The 24,417-nt window shown below is 47.6% G+C and overlaps 1 protein-coding gene and 1 long non-coding RNA gene across 2 annotated transcripts; both read right to left on the reverse strand.

Annotated features, from left to right (window-relative positions):
• Positions 1-11,637: 11,637 nt before the first annotated feature.
• LOC123124027 (uncharacterized) lies at positions 11,638-12,308 on the reverse strand. The gene has a single exon (XM_044544730.1). The coding sequence runs from the start codon at positions 12,241-12,243 to the stop codon at positions 11,911-11,913; it is 333 nt and encodes a 110-aa protein (XP_044400665.1). The 5' UTR covers positions 12,244-12,308; the 3' UTR covers positions 11,638-11,910.
• Positions 12,309-19,529: 7,221 nt separating this feature from the next.
• Positions 19,530-20,300, reverse strand: LOC123124028 (uncharacterized). Its single transcript, XR_006460940.1, has 2 exons — positions 20,004-20,300; positions 19,530-19,860 (listed from the first exon to the last, which is right to left on the reverse strand). It is a non-coding gene; the product is annotated as an uncharacterized lncRNA (long non-coding RNA).
• Between the last annotated feature and the right edge of the window lie 4,117 nt (positions 20,301-24,417).

Genomic DNA, 24,417 nt, shown 5'->3' on the forward strand with positions numbered 1-24,417 from the left:
ATCATACACATAATTGTCTCATCATATCATTGAACACAAATCATGTCATCACAGCATAACCACGATATAGCGATACAAGTTAACTCACATTTCTCATCATACATAATGTAGTACTTCTTGAGGCGCAGGTTCGGATCCCTCTCACACACTAGCGTGAACCTAAACTAACTATTTACCGCTTCGACTCTTCTGTCGAACCCTCTCTAGCTGTCGCTCGAAAACTGGTACACTTGGGCCTGACACTCAGGCCACTCATCGTATATTCCTGGCGTAGCACTTCTTCGCCATCGATGATCTATGTACCTACATCGTCACATTAGTCGATAATATGCAACATATATAGTTGAGCAACAGAAAGAGACAGAGTTGGCAAAAATAGAAGTAACATATCATAAGTATAAATAACAAAGTTCATCATACCCAAAATGCCCTAAATAGAGTGATCTTCGCTAGTTGAGGAGGAAGGTTTAATTACATCACAAAGTTTCGTCGTGCATAACTCAAAGTTTCGTCATAGAGAAAGTATGGACTAAACGGACACATTGTCATATATCGTCAATCACTCCAACATGTCGTGCCATCCATCCAAATAAGGGAGATAGTCCCCAAGCGCAGTGAAAGGCTTTAGGTCGAGACGTTGAGCGGCTACGCGTGTTTGGACGTCTTCCCGCGACATTTTCCCTTCTTCATAGAACAACCCTGTTTGTTCGAGGACCTCCTTCATGATGATTTGGGCAAGTTCACGCTGTATGTGAAAGAAATCAGCTCGGAGTCGATGATCCGGGACATCTCCTAGTTTCTTGGCCCATTGTAGAATATTGGCATCGCCAGATCTAGGTGACATGCGAAGGTGCTGGTGATCCTGTCGGTACTCCAGCATGTGGTGGAAGACCTATAATCCATCACTGAGAGTACCACTCGGTTGCTGGATGTAGCAGAAGTCGGTCTTATGGCCGAACGCGGGCGCGCGGTTCCTTGTCTTCTTGACCGTGAACTCTCCACCCCGTAGGTCGTAGCTTAAGATAGCACTGTCGAGAACACACTTGATGTGGGTGTAATCCTTTTTCTTCATGTTCTTTGACGATTCCAAGTAAAGAGCATGGGAGAATCGAGGGTAAAGGATGATGAGGACGGCACGCCCGTCGCTGTGCAAAATAATTGCACCTCAAATTATCCTCCACGCATGCAAATGAATGATTGAAATTGAAGGAATGATAAGGCATGAGAATCGTCTCCTTGTCCTTATTGCCGACCATGAAATCGGTGATGTACTTACTCGGGTATTCACGGTGCTCTGGGCAGACTGCCAAGAAGCCCTCGTGCATGAAGTATGGGTCAGCAACACAGATATAAGGTATCTGCTCAATCCTGATGATGTACTTCATGTACAAGGAAAAAAGGCAGACAAACGTAAAATCTAGCTTTTTCAAGTGAAACATGTACTGGCCCCCTTTGGAAGAGAAGGGAGCTGGACCCCACACATCTGAATGTGCTAAATCAAAAGGGCGCTGAGACACTGACTCGCTAGCAGGATAAGGTAACTGAACTTGTTTACCAAGCCTACAACCCTGACACTGTAAGGAGACATCTCCTGAGACAGGCCCCAGAAGACCACGACGAACTAAAGACGATAGTCGAGAACCACAAAGGTGACCAAGTCGATGATGCCACTGCTGGAAGGAGCTGGTAGCTCAAGCGACGAAGGTAGATGAACTGGCGAGTGTGGTGGTAGCGGAAGGAACATTAAGACAGTCCAACTCCCAAAGCCCGTGAGAATCATGGCGGCGCGGGCCAGCCCCAACCAGAGCCTTCATGTGGCGATCCTGGATAGTGCAAGAATCAACATCAAGAATGACACGACAACCAGAATCAGTAAGCTGAACCGCAGAAAATAGGTTCATGGTGAGGCGAGGCACATCAGAAACATCTGGAACATAAAAAGAAGAAGTGGCAAGAATGACTCGACTAGCAACAGGAAGAGGAGTACCATCGGCAGTAAGAACATTAATAGGAAAATAGAGAGATCTATGAGAGGACAAGATAGAAGAATCAAAGGACATATGAAATGAAGCTCCAGAATCCAAAACCCATGGGGATGTACCTGACTGTGTAAACAGTGGTCGCTCAGCACAAGAAGCACCAGTCACAGAGCCTGCAGTACCTGTCGAAGAACCTGAAGCAGCAAGTAGACGCTTGAGCTTCACAACATCTTGCTCAATCAAGGAGAGAGTAGACAACGTCGAGGAAGAAGCACGAGTCCCAGAAGAAGAATTGTGCTCCCTATTACGCATATCACCACTACTGGAAACAGAGATTTTGCCGTCAGCTTGCTAACGGCAAAGAAGGTCGTTGCCGTCAGCTCACAAATAGCGGACGATAAAGATCTGGCGAACGGCAAAGAGGCAGCTTGCCGTCAGCTAGTTCTTTGCCATCCGCTAGCTGACGGCAAAGATACCGGTGGGCCCAGTGGAGAGCGGCCACTCTGACGGCCCGTCCCCCCACCTCTTTGCCGTCCGCTAGCTAATGACAAAGATACATTGCAATCAGCTAGCGGACAACAAAGAAAAATCTTCCTAACGTCGCTAACGCGCTGCCCCGCCGCCCCCACCCCCTTTCCTCTCTCTCTTATCTCTCTCTGTCTACCACCTCTCTCCTCTCTCTGTTTCCCACCCCCTTCTCTCTCTCCCCGACCGGAACCTGCCTCCGCCCCTACCCCACACCACCCTGCCCCGCCACCCGCCGCCACCGACGCCCCACCGCCCGCTGCCACCGACGCCCCGCCACTAAGGCCCCGCCGCCTGGTGTCCCACGCACACATAGTCTAAATTAAAACTTAGATATATATATATTTATATATTTAGATTGCATTTTCATTCCACATAGTCCAAATTAAAACTTAGGTAGATATATTGTACATAGATAGATATATTTTACATAGTCCAAACTTAAAGTTAGCGACGATGCTAATCGTCATCACTAGGGGCCTGCAGGTCGATCACGACGGCGACATCGCCCTCCATCGCGGCCTCCTCGTCCTCCGTCGGCGCCATCGCGGCCTCCTCTGCCGCCATGGCCGCGGCGGCTTCGATGGCAGCTCCAACCTCGGCAGCCTCCCTCGCCGCCGCTTTCCACGCCCGTAGGGCGATGTGCCAGCCCGGAATGTCGTCCGGGTCGCCGTCCTCGCGGAGGACAACCTGCTCCGGCGGCAGCTCCACGATGGCTCTAGGCCAGGCCGGCCACCGGTGCCGGGGCGCGAAGGCGACCGCTCGCGCTCGTGAGGTCGGGGGTGACGCCGGCCGCCGCCAGCCGGAAGGCGGCAATGATCTCGTCATACACCTTCCCCTTCCATTAGGCGTGACGGCCGACGATGTTGTGGCGGACGCCGATGTGGGTCCGAAGCTCCTCCACCGTCGCGCCGGGACCGAGCTTCGGGTACCCGTCGGTGGAGATGTGCCACTGCCGGGGAAGACGGTAGCCCGGCGGCACGAGCAGGCAGTATCAGCAGAGCTCCGCCGTCTCCGGGTTGCCGAGGCTCGACGGCCAGGAGCTCGGGGCGTTGTCGTCGCCACCAGCACTGCTGCAGCCATGGTGGTAGCCCATCACCGGCGCTGGTTCTCGTCGGCGGCAGGAGTCGGGTTGTGAGGTCGGGTGTGGGGGGACGGCGGCCGGGGTGGGTTCTTATAGCCGTCCGGGCGACGGGTGTCGGGCGGTTGGGCCGGCGCTGGCATTACTGCTCATTAATGCCGGCGCCTTACGACGGGACGGGGCGGCGGGGGGGAGGGTGGAAGGCGAGGCAGCTGTCGACGGGACAGGTCATCAAGGGGGTGGCAGACGCTGTAGTTTGACCGGGCAACGCGCATCTGTTTCACCGAGCGACGCAGCTGGATGGCACATGTCATGCCAGGCACGTGGGGTGACGTGTCGGAGCATGTTTTGTCGTCAGCTGGCAAAGGGAAAAGGCTATCGTTAGCCACCTGACGTGGCTAACGCACGGTTTTTGCCGTCCATATTCTTTGCCGTCCACCACCGACGGCAAAGTGCCTTTGCCTTTTGCTTTAAGGAAGCAGACGGCAAATAACCTGGTTACAGTCGCTCTCTTTGCCGGGCAGGTTTGCCGTCGGTGACAGACGGCAAAGGCCTTTGCCGTCCGCTTTTGGGGCCTTTGGCGTCTACCATGGCAGACGGCAAATAAGCAGATTCCCGTAGTGCACGCTTCTTCTTGAAGCAGTCAGACTCGAGGTGACCATCCCTGTTGCAGTAGTCACTATGAGTACGAGTATGAGAGCGGCCTTCACAAGAGCGGGCCTCACTACCCGAAGGAGTGGGCAGTAACGGCGGAGCACTGGAGCGAGAAGACACTGGTGGAGTAGCAGCTCGAGCAGCGAGCACAAAGGGAATATGAAGCTAACAAGCACCACGGAGGCGAGTCTCCTCAACATGAAGCTGAGAAAACACCTCGGAAATAGGAACACGGCCACGAGCAAACAACTGAGCACGTCGAGGCTCAAACTCCCCACGGAGCCGTGACAAGAACTCATAGACGCGCTGAAACTCCAAGTCTGACCTCATAGTCTGGCAACACGAGCAAGTGCCACAAATAGTAGTGCGAAGCGAGTCAAGCTGGCGCCAGAAGCAGAACTCTGAGTGTAGACCTCATCAATAGTGGAGTCTCCCTGCTGAAGAGCATGCTCCTGAAGGACCACACACAAGTAGAGAGCATCACCAAAGGGCTTATAGCGCTGACAAAGATGAGTCCACATCTGAAAGACAGTACCGAGGCCTATAAACTCAGAAGCAAACTAAGGCAAAACACTGGAAGTGAGAACAGTCGCAGCACGAGCGTCATCATCACGCCATTCAGTGTAAGAAGCCAGATCGTCACGATAAACATAAAGAGCATTTGAATAATCCAAGACCTCCTGGTCATAAGCGGCAGTCGCATCATCAACAGCAACCCTGGTTGTAGCCCTATCAGCATCAGAAGCGTCTGCGTCAAGAGCTGGTGGCGTCGGCGGTGGGGTAGGAGCCACAGGAGGTACTGGGCGCGGAGGACGGGGGACCTCACCAGAAAGAACACCCGAGAGATGAATGCCATGCATGTGAATGCACATAAAGGCAACGAACTCAACATAGTTAGCCCCATCGAATATCACCGGGCAGCGCGGGATGGCAACATAGCCCGATGACGCCAAAGACATGGTGCTCCTTTTTTGTCTTTTTTTAGAATAGCAAAGGTCACCCAAGACTTATCTGGCCAAGATGAGAGCGGCCAGAACCAGCAGCAGATCAATCAGACGAAAAGCCAGCCGAACGAGGACCAAATCGATTAGACAGAGTCGCGATCTGGAGCAGTAGACACCCGGACAAGAAACGACAGCAGCCACTCACGTAACCACGTGAGCGCCCCGCAGGCAGCCGCGGAAGACAGCAGCGCCGCGGACGGGGCCGGCGGCCGGTAGCAGCAGCGCAAAGGGGGCCGGCGACCGGTGGCGCTGCAGAAGGCAGCAGTGGCACGGACGAGGCCGGCGGTCGGCAGCAGCGGCGCAGACGGGGTCGACTACTGGTGGCCACAGAAGGCAGCGGCGGCGCGCGGACGAGGCCGGTGGCCGGCAGCCACAGAAAGCAGCGGCGGCGCGGACGAGGCCCACGGCCGGCAGCGTCCTTGGAGGAGGACGAGCGGCCAGCGGCTGGATCGATTGAGACCAAGTCCGATCGGATCCAATATTATCCAGCCGATTCCACGCGAGAATTTTTGTTCAAAAAGACTACCCGACGACTGCAATAGACAAAAAAGACCATCACTGGATCAAAATGGCACAAAAAACCAGCTAAGTCGTGGCGGCAAGCCCACGTGCGACACGTGTCACCCCATATATCACAAGATTTGAAATGATGCGGGAACGGAAAACGGGAAATGGGTATAGACATGGCACCTGCCGCCGGAGGCTGTGGCAGCAGGCCTGTTGCTGCATGCTGCGATGTGTGTGAGTGAGAAGGTATGTGCTAGGAAAGAAAGAGGAATGCGCATGTAGCAAGAGAGAGAGGAAAGTATGCATGATAGGACTAGACATACACGAGGCAGACTGCACATGCATGCATGCTATAGGACTGGACGTGTATGCGCTTCATGACGTACAACATGCAGCAACCTGCCGCCACATGCCTAGCCGGCAGGTGCAATGACAACGCCCATTCCCGTTTTCCGTTCCCGCATCACTTCAAAACCTGTGACATAAGTGGTGCCGCTACACGCTGCAGCGGCAGGCCCTGCCGCTTTTGGCTGTGGCGGCAAGTGACACGTGTCGCTTGTCGGGCCTGCTGCCACGGCTCAACTGGTCTTTTGTGCTATTTTGATTCAGAGGTGGTCATTCTTGTCAATTGTACTTGCCAGGGCCAAATCGATCGGGACCAAATTGATTAACAATGGATTCCGCGTGAGGGCAACAACTAGCCAGCTGCTGGATCAACAAGCTAACTTGGATGGGAAGTTCCTGTAGCTGAAGATGGACGCAGGCAAAAACAAAATCACGACCGGAAGGAATGAGAACAACGGCGGCCGTGTAGGAGTTTGGATCGGGAGCAGCACGAGTTGCGTGTGCGGAAAAATAATACTTAGAGCTCTAATACCATGTTGGGAATAGCAACTTATATTATTTGTTTTTGCGGGATAAACTTCCAATCTATTCATCATCTTCAAAGCAGTACAAAGAACACTAGAATTACATCCAAGTCCATAGACCACCTAGCAACGACTAAAAGCACTGGAGCGAGCCGAAGGCGCGCCGCCATCATCGCCCCTCCCTCACTGGAGCCGGGCAAACCTTGTTGTGGTAGATAGTCGGGAAATCGTCGTACTAAGGCCCAAGAGGACCAACGCACCAGAACAACAATCGCCGCCGATGAAGAGAAGAGTAGAACAGAAGGATCCAATCTAAAGACACAAGAACACATACTAACTAAGGCCAGATCCATGTGGATCCACTGAAGACAAACACCGACCGAATCCTGTGATATCCGTCGGAGACACATCTCCACATGCCCTCCGATGATGCTAGACGCGCCACCAGAACGGGGACTAGGCGGGAAGAATCTTATTCCAACTTCAGGAAGCCGCCGCCGTCTCGTCTTTATAGAAAAACACAAACCCTAAACGCACACAGAAAAACCTCCAAAAACAAATGAGCCAACATATATACACATACATGAGGATGCCAAAAGGCTACAAGAGGATGCCAAGAGACTAGAATGCAATAGGCCAAAAGACATCACTTAATATAACTCTAACAAAGAAAACACTTACATTATTGTTTCCTGTGCCCGCAAAGTCTCCCATTGGCCTTATTATAGATGGATCGAAGAAGTTGAAACCTCCTGCGGCTAGTCCGCTAAGGGCATCTACAACGGGGGCGCTTAGGCTAGGCGTCTGGGTTCTATTCCGGGCAGTTTTGGGCTAATCCTATTCGATCCAGGGATTGGGGCTGGCATCGATGCTAGTTCGGTCGTCGGGCGCTTGTTTCCTTTCTGTTCGTATGACCCCCTTTAACCAGCGATAAGGATATTCTTTCCAAGAAAAATAAATTCTATTAGCGCTCAGTTAGGCGCTCGTGCGTTGGCCCAACAGACGCCTGCATCAACTCAACTTTAGTAATTATATTTTCCTATTACTAAGCGCCTAAATAGGCGCCTCTCCATTAAAGATGCCCTAACAAGGGCACCACAAGAATACGAGGACTCTGATCACACTAGAAGAAAAACGAAAAACATAAAAAACGGCACGGCAAGGCGCGTGTATTCTTCTAGTCCTAATGATTACTAACTACGTCTCAGGACACAAACTTCGCTAATTAATAAATAAACAGCTCTGTTTCTTCTCTTTCGATTACACAAGGCCTGGTTGCTCGTGTGAAGCCGCCTTGAGCTGGTCCAAGGCATCGCTCTTGAGATTCTTTTTTTGCGGGTATCGGTCTTGAGATTCTGAAACGATTGCACCGCATTTTGAGGTTCAAACGACAGCGTCGTTTCATTCATTTGTGTGCCTATTGCGTCAGGTGTAGACGTTGAAGTCTGGGCACCTTTTCTACTCCGTCAGTGTCTCGCCAGGTTTTTTTTTGCCTCATAAGGATGTTCGTCGCCAAGATAACGCGCGTTTTAGTGGGTTTTTCCTAGCATTATTGGAGGCTTCTGATTTCCCATTTGTTGCGTTTTGTGTGTGTGTGGTGTTGTTTCCATTAACAGTGTCAAATGGAAGCTGGACGAGCCCCAGTTCGAAAGAAAAGAAAAACATGTTTCTCTTGTTCAGATGTATTGCAGAATGGAGCAACGGATTAACATATTTTGAAAATCCAAGACAATGTATGTAGATAGTGCATAACCGAATGTGTAATGAACTAGAAAATCATCATGTTGTGGGCACAGGCAATTTGTTCCCCCTAAATCACCTGAGGTTCAAATGTCAAAACTGAAAATACTCCCTGATGAAACTGCAAAGGTGAAGATATTCCCCGACTGGATGTGTGGTGCCAGGTTCTCTCTTTCTTTAGCAGAACCGAAAATATTCCCGGACGAAAGTGAGGTGCCAGGAAAATATTCCCCGCACGAGTTCTCAAAAGAACTCTTCGCTTTCTTCTTCCTCTGATCAGTTTATGCTAGAGTGAGGTGACAGAGAGGGAGAGGTAGACTCGAGGAAGAGCTAGGGCAAGGTTTTGCCCCAACAGATTTCCTCTGTGATCCTGCACAGGGTGGTGTAGGCCGACCACAAACTAAAGGGCACTTTCTTGATCCAACTCCTTCCGCTGGTCTTGAGTTGGTCGAAGGCATCAGTCTTGAGATTCTGAAATGACTGTGTTTTGAGGTTCAAACGACTGCATCATTTCATTCATTTGTTTGCCTATTGCGTCAGGTATAGACGTTGATGTTTGGGCACCTTTGCTACTCCGTCAGAGTCTCGCCAGGTTTTTTTCACCTCATAAGGATGTTTGTCGATACGATAGCGTGCGTTTCAGTGGGTTTTTCCTGTTATTAGTGGAGGCTTTTTTTCTAGACATCGCATGAATGTGTGTATCATGTGTTAAAGGAGGAGAGAAACGACCCCATCCACAATATTCTTACAAGATGGTTACATGCAAGAACTCCACATCCACACGGCCCAAAATGCTAACTACGTACTCGCTTGTACCCACCTTGCTAGCCCTCCCAGAAAGGTGTCAAAATCACCTTTTAGTAGGCCCGCGTGTGGAGGCTTCTGATTTACCATTTTGTTGCATTTTGTGTGTTTATGATGTTGTTTCCATTAACAACATCAAATGGAACCTGGATGAGCCCTGCGGGAAACGTCGTACCCTAGCTCTGGGCGACGCTTGCATGTTATATAACCTGGGGCGCCACTCCTTGGACAGCATACAAGTTGTTGGGGTTACAGACTTGGGAAGGAAGGAAGAGGTATCTAGTTACAAGAGATAACAGAGAATATAAACTACCTATATCTCTATCCCTATCTGTAGTCTTCGGTTACAAGGAGTGGAGCCGGCTATCACACGATGCAATATGTGTCGTTTGGCACCCTCCCTTAATCACAACTTGGTTAAGTTGAGATTACGCTTGAATTCCTCAAGACTCCTTGTAGGTAATGCCTTTGTGAATCCATCTGCAACCTGATCTCGTGAATGCACAAAACGAATCTCCAATTGCTTATTAGCTACCCTTTCTCGAACAAAGTGGAAGTCTATTTCAATGTGTTCCGTCCTGGCATGAAAGACTGGATTAGCAAATAGATAAGTAGCACCGAGATTATCACACCATAGACATGGAATTCGAGTGTGCTTCACACCAAGCTCTTTCAACATGGACTAAACCCATATAATCTCTATTGTCGCATTAGCTGGTGCTATATACTCAACTTCTGTACTTGACCTTGACACCATGGCTTCTTTCTTTGCACACCAGGATATCAAGTTTGGCCCAAAGAATATTGCAAAACCACCAGTGGAGCGTCTGTCATCTGGACATCCTGCCCAGTCAGAATCAGAAAAAGCACTAACAAGAGTGGAAGAGGACTTGTTGAAGGTAAGACAAAGATTCATAGTATCTTTCACATATATCACTATGCGTTTTGCAGCAGTCCAATGAGTTTTGGTGGGAGCATGAAGAAACGGACGTACTTTGTTGACAGCAAAAGAAATATCAGGCCTTGTTAAAGTTATGTACTGAAGTGCTCCCACTAAACTTCTATATCTGGTACTATATATCTTCCTCACTCAAGGGTTCTCCCTCACCAAGTGACAGTTTTTCTGTACTAGATAGTGGTGTTGGTGCATGCTTATATCCTTGCAACCCAACTCTCCTTACCAGATCAGTGGCATACTTTTCCTGAGAGAGATGAAGACTGTCTCCATGTTTTTTAACTTCAATTCCTAGAAAGAAATGTAGGTCTCCCGGATCCTTAAGGGCAAACTCAGCACTCAGATCCTTTAACAAACCTGTCACAGCTTCATCAGATGAACTTGTGACAATGATATCATCAACGTAAATAAGAACAAATATAGTGGTATTTGACTTATTGTAAATGAACACGGATGTGTCGGATTTTGAAGGAACGAACCAAGTGTTTGCAGTTTCTGACTTAATTAGTCGTGAGTACCATGCCCTGGGAGCCTGTTTCAGTCCATATAGAGCTTTGTCAAGCTTGTATGGTGTTGTTTCCATTAACAGTATCAAATGGAAGCTGGATGAGCCCCAGTTCGAAAGAAAAGAAAAACATGTGTCTCTTGTTCAGATGTATTGCAGAATGGAGCAACCGATTAACACATTCTGAAAATCCAAGACAATGGGCCGGTATAGATAGAGCATAACTGAATGTGTAATGAACTATAAAATAATAATGTTGTGGGCAGAGGCAATTTGTTCCACCTAAATCACCTCAGGTTCAAATGCCAAAGCTGAAAATACTCCCTGATGAAACTGCAAAGGTGAAGATATTCCCTGGCAGGATGTGTGGTGCCAGGTTCTCTCTTCCTTTAGCAGAAACGAAAATATTCCAAGACGGAATGTGAGGTGCCAAGTTTTCCTATTTGGTAACGGGTTCTCAAAAGAGAAAAAAATGTAACAAGAAATTTTCGCACTGGGCTACCACTTCTTTGCATAACCCTCTTGTGTAATTTTAGCGGTACAGTTGTTTTTCCCCAACCGGACTGGAAATATTCTGTTTATCCAAACCGCGGTGCATCGGTCTTGAGCCGGTCGAAAGCATCGGTCTTGAAAATAATAATAAGACTAAGCGCGATTGCCTCCGTGGCTGTGGGGATTATAGATGCCCTATTTTTTCTCAGCCACCATGTTTTCGCGTGCGAGTATTTCCTAGGAAAAACTGTTTAATTTATGTGGTTTCCTGGTGTTTTCCATTTCTTCTTTTACAACGCACAGGCAACTTACATGATGTTTTTAGGAAAACATGTGAATGCCAGGGTGATAGTTTTTTAGATATATATGAACAACATTTTCTGAAAAAAGGTGCAACAACTTGCACGGATACTTTTCTAGAATATGCGTGCCTAAATTGTTGTTGAATGTAGACGGATTGTTTTCACACATCCTCAAGTTTCCAATCCTTGTTGCATGCAGATAAAATAGGAGAATATGGCATTAAAAAGGAAGCAAGAATCTTTATTATTATGTATCCACATCAATGGAAAACCATTATACATGAGTAATCTCGACAATAAAAACAGAGAAAGGGAGTCACTGGAACAAGCATGTCGTCATAATACAAAAGACGGTCTGTTAACAAAGAGACAAAAATGAAAGAAACCAAAAAATATGGGATGCAACCGCGACAATTTAATAGTAAATAAATAAAACATCCATAGACACCATAACAGCAGCGACACTGATAGACAAAAGAGCGCGCACTCACACTCACGGGGTCACGGCTTTATCGCTGAGGACTTTGGCACGTTCTAAGTAGGTGGTAGCTTCATTCTTGAGTTTAGTGGCCTGTTCTGGAGAGGCAGTTTTGGCCTCCTTGAGTTTATCGCCAGCCATCTTAACATATTCTCCGGCTCCAGCTTGATACTTGCAAAAGTCAATGCACTTTTGGTTGCACACTTCCATTGCCATTTTTGCCTTGCAGTCCTTGAAACATTTGTCCCAGCAGTCCTCTTGGGCAGTTACTGCTGGTGTTGAGACCGCCACGACCATCACGACGAGGAGGAGAACGGCAACGATTGCATTCCTAGTATTCAGCGCCATTCTTTCTTGAGACTACTTCCACAAGGTACGTGTGACGGGTTGAGAAGGAGGTTGTTGATGAGGAGATGATGGTTTCTGGATGGAGTTCTGGCCATTGTCCGGTTAAATAGCATGCTTAGGAGAAAAAAGTGTGGCCGTGAGAGATACATGGACAACCCCACGTTGTAAGTGACATACATGTCGATCTGGGTGCACGGTGGCCATTCCTCCTTATTTTTATCCAACCACAAATTGGTGCCAAGGGATTAGCTAGAAAGCTTTATTTTCGATGGTTCAAGTAAATGTTACGAGGAATGCATGCACGGGGTCATTCCTGATAAAATTCTACTGATCTACTTCTGACATGGCCATGCATCATGGAGGACCATCAGTACTTTTCTTTTGAAAATCATCTGAACTAGAAAGGTTGGACGCGCTTTGTTACGTCATTCGTGTTGTTGGGTTTCTCAACAAATAATCACTCTCTTTAAACATATAAGGTATATTGCCTTTTTGAAAAGGCAAACCTTTTCTATTTGATTAATTTATACAAAAATATGTCAAAAACCATAATATCAAATCAGTATTTTTAGATTCATCACGAAATGAATTTATATACCTTTTTTGTTTAATATTATGGATGTCGATATTTTTTCTCTAAACTTGGTCAAAGATAAATAATTTTCACTTTCTAAAAAACTAATACCCCTTATATTTGAAACTGATGGAATATTTAGTTTGGCGGGTGCGGGAGATGATAGTGTGTTTTATTTTTATTCATAACGCGTTGATTTGGTGGGCCTTTCCTGGTGTGATTATGTGTTATACACTAACCAAGCTATATTTATGTGGGGAAATTTTTGTGTCGATGGCTGCATATATACTATATTAGTGCTACAATATCACATGATGAGGCTTCTTTTTTCCAGGTGGTGGGAAGGTGCACCGGATTATTATGTTGTTATAAGCCGGTTGCTGGTGATTGACTTGAAAAATCATTGGCACAGTTAAAATCGTAAACCAAATACAAAATTGAATACCTGAATGAAAGAGCTTCAAAATCAGGGAACATAGTGAACTAAAAGAATTGAATGGGGTAGCTTGAGAAATTGTTGACCAGGTCAAAACTGGATGACCCAAATCTAAATTGAATACCTCAATTAATTATGGGCCTTCAAAAATTAAGAAGCATAGTGTATAGAATAAAAGAATTGGATGAGAGAGCTTTGAGAAATTGTTGACTCGGTCAAAATTGGATGACGGAACAATGCACTCTAGCAGCTAGTTTTGCTTCCGGGAGCTGTGAAAGACTTAGAGCATCTCTATTAGACCCCGTATAACGCCGACACACAAAACACGTTTACAGTTCGTCGAAAAACGGCTTGCCGGCCGGGCGGGGCGCAGAGTCAGACCCCGCAAAACCGAACTGTAAAAAGGAATATTCGCTGATATTCCATTTTACAGTTCCGCTATGCGGTGTCTTACTCTATGCCCAACCGCGCCGGCTTGCAAAGTCGTTTGCGGTTTTATCTGAATTTGACACATATGCACATATTCAGAATTGCTAATTTGCAATGTAAGGAAAAATGTCAATTTGACGATACAACAATTATCCAAATTACAATAATTATTCAAATCACCGAAGCAAACTGAATAATTCAATACAAAACTTGTCCCGAATACAAATCACAAATGAATTAAATGAAAATGAATGGAAAAATGGAATGTGTTACTGGCCAGCCCTTTGCCAATGGTACTCAATGAGATCCTCCTAAAGCTAAAAGTGGGTGTTTGCATGTTCAATCTCCTTGTAGGTCTGAAGAAAAGCTCTAGTGCGGTTAGGGTCTCTAACTGGTTTGACACGGCTACCCACATTGTAGTAGAAGAACTCCAAGTTCATGCCTATCTCATCTTCGATTATCATATTGTGAAGAATAACACAACATGTCATGATGTTTTTCAAGGTTCGCTTGTCCCAAAAATGAGCAGGACCACAAACTATGGCAAAACTAGATTGCAAAACCCTGAATGCTCTTTCAATGTCTTTTCGGGTTGCCTCTTGTACCCTTGTGAATTCACATTATTTCCTAGTTTGGGCCTCTCTGATGCTCTTGACAAATGTGCACCAAAGAGGGTATATACCATCTCTAAGATAGTACCCCTTTGTGTATTCATGCCCATGGATAGTGTAGTTGCAAACAGGAGCATCACCACGAGCAAGCCTAGCAAACAAATGAGACCGTTACAACACATTGATATCATTGAGAGTACCCGGCATAACAAAAAAGCAATGCGAAATTCATAAATCCTCGGATGCTACGGTCTCTAGCAAAATTGTTGCATCACGAGACTTGTCACAATACATTCCCTGGCATGCCTTTGGGCAATTTTTACATGTCCAATGCATATAATCTATGCTACCTAGCATGCCAGGCCAACCTCTTCTATCATTAGCTGCCATCAATTTTTTTGTGTCTTCCTCGTTGGGTGCCCGAAGATATTCAAGACCAAAGACACGGATGATCACTTGGCAAACCTACGCACTGACTCAATTGTAGCATCTTCACCAATGCGAAGGTACTCATCGGCATAGTCAGCCGGAATGCCGTATGCAATTACCCACATAGCTGCCGAGATTTTTGATATGCACTAAATCCCTTCAAGCCCGCAGCTGTTGACACACGAACACGTCACGTGTACCCTCTACGCAGGGGGTGATGCACCACAACTCACGTCGAAGGAGACCCGACCGACAGCGCGATACGCAGGACAGTCGGCGGGCGCTTTTGAAGACCCGAAACCCCACAAGCCCGGGAGGGACCCCGTCAGGGAGTGCGGCGGCTATGGGCTGCCCTAGGTTGATTCGCTCGCCCCTAGAGCCTCATGGATCGCTGCCCTCCAATGCGAAGAACGAATGAAGAACGAGAAAGAAAGATACAAGGGTAGGCGATAAAGATAGATGAACACAAAAGTGTAATAGATTGATTGGTTCGATTGGTTTTGTTCAATCGACCATCACCCCAACATATATAAGAGGCGGCTGGACTTCCCGTACAAGTAAAGGATTCATCTAGGATTTCCTTACAAAAAATTACATCAATTCACGTCCTAGAGTCCTAGTTCTATTCCAACTCGGATTCAGTCTGAATCTGGCCCAACTTCTGTCTTCCTCCTTGCGCGGGCCGTCGAGCTTGCATATGATCTCCGATCAAGACGACCCAAATATCAAACTTGTGCGCCTTGACGATACGAACAACTCTCATGTTGATCACTTTTTCAAATAAGGCCATCTTGAATACTTTTCGAGGTCAACTTTACCTTCCAGTCGGACTCGGTCTTGCAGCAGACTGGATTGTCCGAGTCTCGTAGTGAATTTGCAGGCCATATACTATCTCTGATGATGATGACTCCAAAACCAAAGTTTACCGTTTTGACAATATGCACAACTTCCGTATTGAACACTTCTCCATCCGAGGTAATCTTGATAAACTTTCGGGCACATGTTCAGTTTCCCTCGGATTCGAGCTCATCCACTCGGATATTAGAGTCATTCACTCGGATCGTCCGACTGGACTTTTTCACTCGGAAGGCAAAATTTTCACTCGGAAGACAATCTTTCACTCGGATGACTATATTTTCACTCGGAAGGCAATCTCTTACTCAATCGGCAAGCTTTCATCCCGATGGTAATCTTTTCACTTGGATAACAATATTTTCACTCGGATGAAAATAAGTTCACCCAGACGGCAAACTTTCACTCGATCGGTAAGTTTTCACTCGGAATTCCCGACTGAAAACATAGCCTGATCTTGATTTGTCTCTCCAGGTCTCATACGACCTCGAATTGAGACATATTATATATGAAAATCGATCTTCTCGACGAGACGAAACTTTTCCGTGTTGAAGGATTTTCGATTCAAGGCCATCTTGAGGGCCTAATTGCTCACGCGACCCATCAGACAGGGTGTCTGGTACTTCGCGCCATATTTTCGTTTAGGTTCGGTCTGTAGTGTATTGTCTCTAACTTTTGCATATGAACTAGGATTGAGATAATTTATATATCAAAATCGATTGCCTCGACAAGACGAAGACATTTCCTTTAGAGTGCTCCTTCATCCGAGGCCGTCTTGAAAGTGTGATCGGCCGAAAACCACTCAGAACACTAAATCCTGCCACTCGGAGTACAATTTCGGTCCCTAAGATAAGGTCGGATGACGATAACCGAAACAACAAAGTTGTTCCACTCGGCGACGTGAAACTTTTCACGCTGAAAACCCTTTCACTCGACGTCATCTTATTTGCCTTTTATGTCATGCCAAAATGTGGTGTCAACAGCAGCATTTCTTCTTTGAGTAAAATACCGACAATTGGCCTCGCAAGCTTGCACAATTTTCACAAAGAGGGATCGGCGCATTCGATACCTTCTTCGGGAGAGGTGCGGCGGATATGTTGGACTGTCCGTGAAGTAGTCTTGCATCAATATCTCGTTTTCGAGATGGCGATTTTGAGGAATGCAAAGACGTCCGACGGTCGATCATCGCCGCCTCTTTCGGTTCTCATCTTCGTGCTCCTTGACAGCAAGGGCCATCACCAACATCTGCTGGCAGTAGTTGACAAGCAGCGTCTCAACATCCGAGTCGTCCGAATCAGACGAATCGTCTAGTAAAAACTTCTCGCACGGGCTCAATTCCATCTAAATTCACAAACACGCATGCCGCGTTAATTAACAACGCATACCGATCGGCACTAGCACAAGTACATACACACCGGCTGCTCGGGGCGGTGGCTCTCCGACAGGGGATGCGGAGGCGGCGGCGACGACTAGGGGTGGCTCCTGGGCAGCGGATCCCGGGTGGCGACGGCGGTTAGGGGCGACTCGGATCGGCGGATCCGGGGAGCCGGGGCAGCGGCTCGGCGGAAGAGGGTAGGGGCGCCCCCGTGGCCCGCTTGCGTCCGCAGGTTTGGCCGGAATCACCGTCGGCGGACGGGCGGAACCAATGGCGAGCGGCGGCGGAAGGGGGTGGGGAAAGAGCGCAGGCTGAAATGTCCCTCCCGCCAACCGCTTTCCTGGGATACGGGGCACCGTAGGGGCGGGGCAAAAACCTGCGTTTTCGCGGGTTGAGGATGGGATTTTGCCGCGCCCCTCAAAAAACATACGGGTCGAACGTGTTGCTGGGTCTGGTCGGGCGGGATTTTCCGCGCCGACTCGTATTTTGGCGGTTATTTTACGGTCGCGGCTTTATACGGGGTCTGCTAAAGATGTTGTTAGGACTTGGCCTTGGCGTCCGCTCTCATCCTCGGACCCCGGCATTTGGCTCCTTGCACCCAGAATAAGGTCGGTCGTTCCAAAACGGGACAGCGTTGTGTGCGAGAAATAGCGACACATTTTTATTCACAAGCAGGGGTGAACCCCGGATACACTGCTTGTACGGCAAGAAGAATGAGCCGGTGCACAATCGGAATGAGCTGGTGCAGAAGGCTTTTGTGAGTATTATTTCATACATAGACACAAAATCCTCTGCAACATGATTCACAATACAAATCAACAACACACATGTTCCCCTATGATTACAACTCGTCTACAAAGCCTAAATCACCGCCACATTATTTCAGTTTCTCATAGAAAATTTGAATCCATAAAGAACTAGCTAGGGTTTCACCCAAATTAACTTGCACAAGGATAAACAATGGCAAGGATTTTTCACATGAAAAGGAGGGATGCGGCGGAGAATACCTTGTGGTAGGGACTAGAGTTGAAATCCACGGAGAAAAAAAATTCAAATCCTGGGGAGAGATAGGAAACCGCGGCCACCCCTCTCATCCTCTTTCTTTGTGGAAGGGGTGTGCGAGCGGGCGGGAGGGCCGGCTCGCGCCGGTTACTAAGTGGCAGTATAGCGCTTGACAGAGAGGCCCCATGCGAGGTAGGATAGCGCCCGAGCCTCAGGCGCTACTTAGCCAGGGGTGGGGCCCATCCTGGCCCCGTGACGCCACGCTGGCAAAGGCGTGTATCGCCCATCAGAATAGCGCTACGGCACAAAGCATAGCATCCACGAGTTGGACGCTACCCGAAAGGGTTACCTCTGTCAAATAATTTTTGAGGAGATTTTATTATGTGAATTTGTTTCGCCTCTAGGTTATTCTTGTCCATTTTGCCCATGTGCACACTTTATTCGTAGATAAAATGTTCTTTTTGCAGGGCCTAGATAAAATGTTCGACCTAACTAATTGTAAAGAAAGGTTATATTTTGCCATTTTTGATGCAGATGAGTGACCAAAAGGTAATAAAAGGGAAGTTGTTGCAAAATTGCTCAAATTTGGGTTATTTTCTTCAAATTTTCGACCTACCAATTTTATTTTATTTCGAGAAACCAGTTGTCCTTTTTTTGAGTAACTAGAAACCAGGCATCCATGGGCCGAAACCAGACACAAAAGGGTAAAGCCCAGACCGAACTGAATTAACAACGTTTAGCCCGTTTCGTCTAATACAGTGCTTGCAGGTTTTGTCGTGGTCGAGGGAGGCCATGTTGTGAAAAAAAGAAAAACCCTAACTGACCCGATCTCCTTTGGGAAGGCCGCCGCCAGCTGAGCCCTTCTCGGCCGCCGCCGCCGCCAGCGACAACCACTCCCCGCCGGCGGCCCTTTCCTCCTCCGCCCAGTGGTAGGGTATGTCCTTGGGCTCACGGGATTCCTTCCATGTGTAATCGTGCTAGAAAGAAAAGGAATGGGCTCGGTTTCCATCTGGATTCAGATCCAAAAGGAACTCTTTTTATTTATTAGTATTAGCAAAGTTTATTTGTGTCCCTTGTGATATACAGTAGTTAGTATAAATTATTAGGATGTGATCGCGTCCTCCTATTCGTGTGTTGCCCTTGTTAGCCGTAGCAGATTTTGACTTGTTTGATCCATCTATCTATCTATCTATAATATAAGGCAGATAGGGAGACTTTGCAGACATGAAAAACAATAATGGGAGCGCCTGGAACTCATTCGAATGAGACATAAAATGGTCTTATTCAGATGACGTATGCATGACATCCCTTTTTCTTGTCCCATCCCGTTTCCCTGGCAGGCCTGCACTATCCTTATCCTAGGTAAAAAAACACAATAACGGTCCTTTTTTATTGTCATTTTTTACCTTGTTAGTTTTTTTGTCGTTGTTTGTTTTGGTTGTCATTGTTGGGCCTTTTTGAAAAAAAAAGTGTCATAAGTAATCCGGTAACCATCCCGGCTGTACTAAGTAGTACATTGTTGTGAATTGTGATGTCATCTACACAGAGAATGATGTTCCATAAAATAAGCCAATCAAAACAAGGACAACTGGGACATCTGCACATACAAGTAGCTTAGGTGCTGGTGTTTGTGCTGCAATGGCATTGAGATGGCTGAACGGCTAGTCTGTTCAAACACATTGATCACCATAAAAAGCCCCTCCTAGGGATAAACACCTAAAATCACCCCCCTTGCCACATAAGCACACTATAAAAAAGTTCAGAAATGCTATGGTACTCTGAATCTAACAAATTCAGACTTGCTGTACAATTTCTCTAGCAGATACAGACTTCAATCAAATAGAAAATCCTGGCTCAATGAATCAAAATCCTCATCCCCCTGCTGCCCAACCCCCTACTCCAACGTGACCTACACAAAATTCACCAGCAAGACGACGCATTCTACAGTTCAATTCGCGGCGCTGAGTTGAACAGAGTGGAACCAAAGTGGAACTCTGCCTACAAATGAAAAAAAAACATAATCGAGATAGCGTGATGTGGACTTGGTCTTACTCGATCGTGTGTCGCGTGCTCTGTGTCACCGGCGCAGAGATCGGGGGCCCTGCCCATGGCGGACGGCGCGTCGCCCGCGCGGAGCTCCCGGACGGTGCAGACGGTGGGGGACTTGTCGGGCACGCGGGGCTCCTGGACGTGGCAGACGGCGGGGCCTTGTCGAGCGCGCGAAGCTCCAATACGGTGTGGATGGCGGGTGGCTCGTCGGCGGCGACATCACAGGCCATCGTCTTTGATGTACACACCCCCGACTCTGCCCAGCTTCTCTCCCACCGATTCAAACAGTGGCGGCCGAAAAGAGATAGAAGCAGAGCCGCACAACCTGGTGTTATCCGTTGCAAACTTTGGACATCTTGCAGAAAAACCCTCAAAAAAAATTATAATGCAGTTGAGTTCAAAAATTGGCCTTTATGCTCCTACACAAAAGGTTGTTTGTGTAAAAAACATACACGGGATCATACCATGTAAGAATATTTGATATAAAAAATACTTTAATAATTATTATAGAATATTGATCATAGTAAAGACTAGGGATTATATTTTTTTTTACAAAATGTAGTTATATTAAAAACAAAGTAGAAAATCCTTTGATTTGTTCCATCAAAAAAGGAAAAAAATTATCAAAAAAATGGAAATAGTTGTAAAAAAAATGCGAGTCGAGCATCGACTTGGAACTGGTTGAATCGGTCCTCAACAAACACACACAGACACCGGCACCTCTCAATCGTGATTTCAGTGGTTGACATGCAAAAAAATAAGGGTTCGTACAGAAACAAAATTTCCCCTCCCCCTCCCCCTAGTTGCAAGTCGATGCTCGGCTAGCAACAGGGGCTTGTACAAACAAACTTCTCCCCCTCCTCTTCGGTTGCGGCTCGATGATAGACTCGCAAAAACTAGGGACCTTGACAAACACACGAATACACCACCCCCGTCCCGCTCCTAGTTGCGAGTCGATGGTCGGCTTGCAACTGGGACCCTCAACAAACACGCACTCCGCTACTTGCAACTTTGGACCCCTTAGTTGTGAGTCAATGGTTGAGATGCAACTGGGGACCCCTTGACAAAAAGACACACACACATCCTTAGTTGCGAGTCGATGAGCGGCTTGCAACTGGGGACCCCTTGACACACACACACACACACACACAGAGACACCCTAGTTGTGAGTCGATGGTCAAGTTGCAAACTGGGGGCCACGAATAAACACACACACCCCCCTAGTTGCAAGTCGATGGTCACCTATTCTAAAAGTGTGAGATCATTAGTGTAAGAGAAAATTGAGCGTTGTACGAACATGTGATAGCAAAGAATAAAAGCGAGAGACTGCATAATAAAAGTTGCCATCACAAGGGGCAATATAACGTGGCATTCTTTTGCATTAAGGGGTTGAGCATACAAACAAATAAGCGCATGACAACCTCTGCTTCCCTCTGCGAAGGGCCTATCTTTTACTTTTATGCAAGAGTCAAAGTTTTTCTCTCTATTCCTTTTTACTTTTCTCCTTTGGCAGGCATCATGTGGTGAGGAAAGATCTAGCCACATATGTCCAGTTGAATATGGGTGGCATGAGTTATTAAGCCTGTGCTGACTAGCTAATTGTTGCATTAATTGTTTTGGTATGTACATATATTAACTCTTCTTTCTTCTTTTATACAGCCCTCCGGATCAAGCAATACTTCAGTAAAGAAACGAGGCCCAAAGAAAAAGTTGCGCCCGGATGAAAGGTTCACGATCACAGAAATCGTGCGCGATGGCCAACCGATTAAACCCCTCCGGACCAAGGAAGCATTTTCTGCTCAGTGCGGGGTTCTTCTTAGGGACATGATCCCGATCAGCATCGAGCTATGGAATGAGCCTAAGAAGGAAGAGCTTCAAGTTTCTTTTGTCGAAGATAGACAGAAAGAAGATCTTTGGAAAGCGCTGAAGGTAAATTTCACCCTACCGGAAGAGGAGGATCTGGAGAATCCAGTTATAGAACCATTGATCAAGTCCTGTGCTCTCAAGAAGATGGCAGATCTATTCAGGAGGTGGAAGAATGAGTTGAAAACAACGTATGTCGACCAAGACAAGACTCCAGAATTCACCGGCCGATTTGAGAAGATAAGAGATCACTGGCCCGCATTTGTGGCCAACAGGACATCGGAGAGGAGTAAGAAGATGTTAGCGACTAACAAGACAAATGCTGCAAAGAAGGAGCATCACCATCGCACAGGGTCAGGTGGCTACCTCAAAGCCCGGCCGTTGTGGGACAAGGCTGAGCAGGACCTGATTGCTAAAGGAGTCGAACCAGAGACATTGCACTGGCCAGACCGTTGTAGGACTTGGTTCTTCGGGGCTGGTGGAACATTGGACCCTGAAACAGGGAAGTACTGCTGGACCAACGAGCAACTTGCAACACCCATCATGAAGCTTCGGAAAGAAATCAACGAAGTGCGGGAAGGGAAGTTCGTTCCCGACAGAGAGAACGACGAGCTCACAAGGGCCCTCAGGAATCCTGAGCACCCTGGACGAATACGAGGCACGCCAGGCTCCGTTCCGTGGAAGGCTGGGTTTCCCGACGCAGGCAGTTACAAAACCCAAGAGAGGAGGAGGAAAGTGGAGCAGAGCGAACTACAGGAGCTTAATGCAAGGGTAAGAAAGCTAGAGGAACGAGATGTTGAGAACCAGCAGCTGCGAGATCCTGCCCCAGAAGTTACCCCGCCATCTCAGCGGAGAAGCAGCGTGGCTTCCACCGAGCTTGTTCAGCAGCCTGACTTGACGGGTCCTAGCTACCCCGTGGATTTTATCACGGATTCACACTAGTGCCACCTTATGACGCAATGGCTTCAACTCAAAGTCAAGGCGGCTGTCGGCTCTGTGTTCCCTCCTTCACCCGGAGCAACTTTTCACTACAGTCCGATTCCACAAGGCTATGCTGTTGTGATGGTGGACGAAATAACGGAGGGATTTTAGGAGCTCCAGCTTGACCACCCTACAGGAGATGGGGAGACTCAGCTAGGTCTTGCTATGAAGACTCTGTGTCTATTGCGGAAGCAGCACATCAACCTTCTGAACTTCAGGGCTCCGACGAGTCAGCTGGGCACTCCGCCTCCTCCTCCTCCTCCGGCGAGTGATCACGGCCCTCCGCCTCCTGCTCCGGCGCGTGAGGGCGGCAGTCGCCTCCTTCTCCGCCTGCTCCGACGTGTCCGAGCAGCCCGCCTCCTGCTCCGGCACGTGAGGGCGGTAGTACTCCGCCACCTTCTCCGCCTGCTCCGGCGCGTCCGAGCAGTCCGCCTCCTCCTTCGCCGCCTCGTAAGCGATGACGGAACACAGACGCCGCCGCTCCGGCTGCTCTGGCGCGTCGTAGCAGTCTGCCTCCGGCTACTCCGCTTCTTTAGCAACGAAAGAAGACAACTGCAGCCGCTCCGGCTGCTCCGGCGTCTAGGAGTATAGCTCGGCAAAGGCTAGCAGAACGAAGAAGGGAAAAAATTCCCCAGCTCGGCGAACAAGCGAAGCAATCGTGCCCCTCTCTCAATGTGTCTAGCGATATCGTCGCTAATCTTTCGGGGATGTTGCCCGGTACCAATCCTAGAGATTACATGACCGACAACGATGCAATTTTTTTAAACAATGGAGGTGGACACATTAAGATTCGAGCACGGGAAGCCTCTCGTCAGACCTGGTGATGCGAAGATTCCATGATTGGTACATGGACATCTGCAGGAAGTCTGGGAAAAATACTTTGTCGCTGAGAGTTAAAGAGGAGCACGACCTCGTTGGAATTGATGTGTTGTTAGTTCCATATGAGGAGTTCTTCTAGTTTTTCAATCAAAAGGCCCTCGATAAAACAATCATCACTTGCTACTGTTTATAAGTACTACTTCTCTGTAATTAATTAAGTCTCTATATATAGCTCAGCTCTTTCATTGCATGTATATACAATTATCCTCACTATATTATGCAGATTGAAGATCGCAGAATTGAAGAACAGACAAGTAGGTGATATTGGGTTCATTAACATAAATCTCATGGATGAATGAAGTGTTAAACATTCTGCCAGAGAAACCGAGGCCAACTTGCTCGCATCGTACTTCGAAATCAAAACAAAGCTACAATACTCTTTCCTTAAGAATACAAGTGAGTGTTACTGTCTTGTGCATATTCGGTTTCCCTTATTACTCGAGGTTATGGTAATGTAATTGATGAGTTATGCATGCGTGCGTAACTTCCACTTTACTCTGCTAGAGATTAAGCTTGAGCAGGGACTGGTAACCGTCATAGACTCCAAACGAAAAAATCCGGAGGAGTATGCGACCGTGACTAAAATGCGCGAGAAGTAAGTTCAATCGATCATTATCGCACCATATCGGCAACTTTGTTCATTTCCTGATATCAAGTAATTGTTTTCTTTGTCTGGCAGGGTTTGCAAAAAGTT

The sequence above is a fragment of the Triticum aestivum genome, chromosome 5D, assembly GCF_018294505.1.
Source record: "Triticum aestivum cultivar Chinese Spring chromosome 5D, IWGSC CS RefSeq v2.1, whole genome shotgun sequence".
Classification (NCBI taxonomy): Eukaryota; Viridiplantae; Streptophyta; class Magnoliopsida; order Poales; family Poaceae; genus Triticum; species Triticum aestivum.

Excerpts from the sequence above, each read along its gene's own strand:
- LOC123124027 (XM_044544730.1), bottom strand. The coding sequence starts at position 12,243 with ATGGCGCTGAATACTAGGAATGCAATCGTTGCCGTTCTCCTCCTCGTC.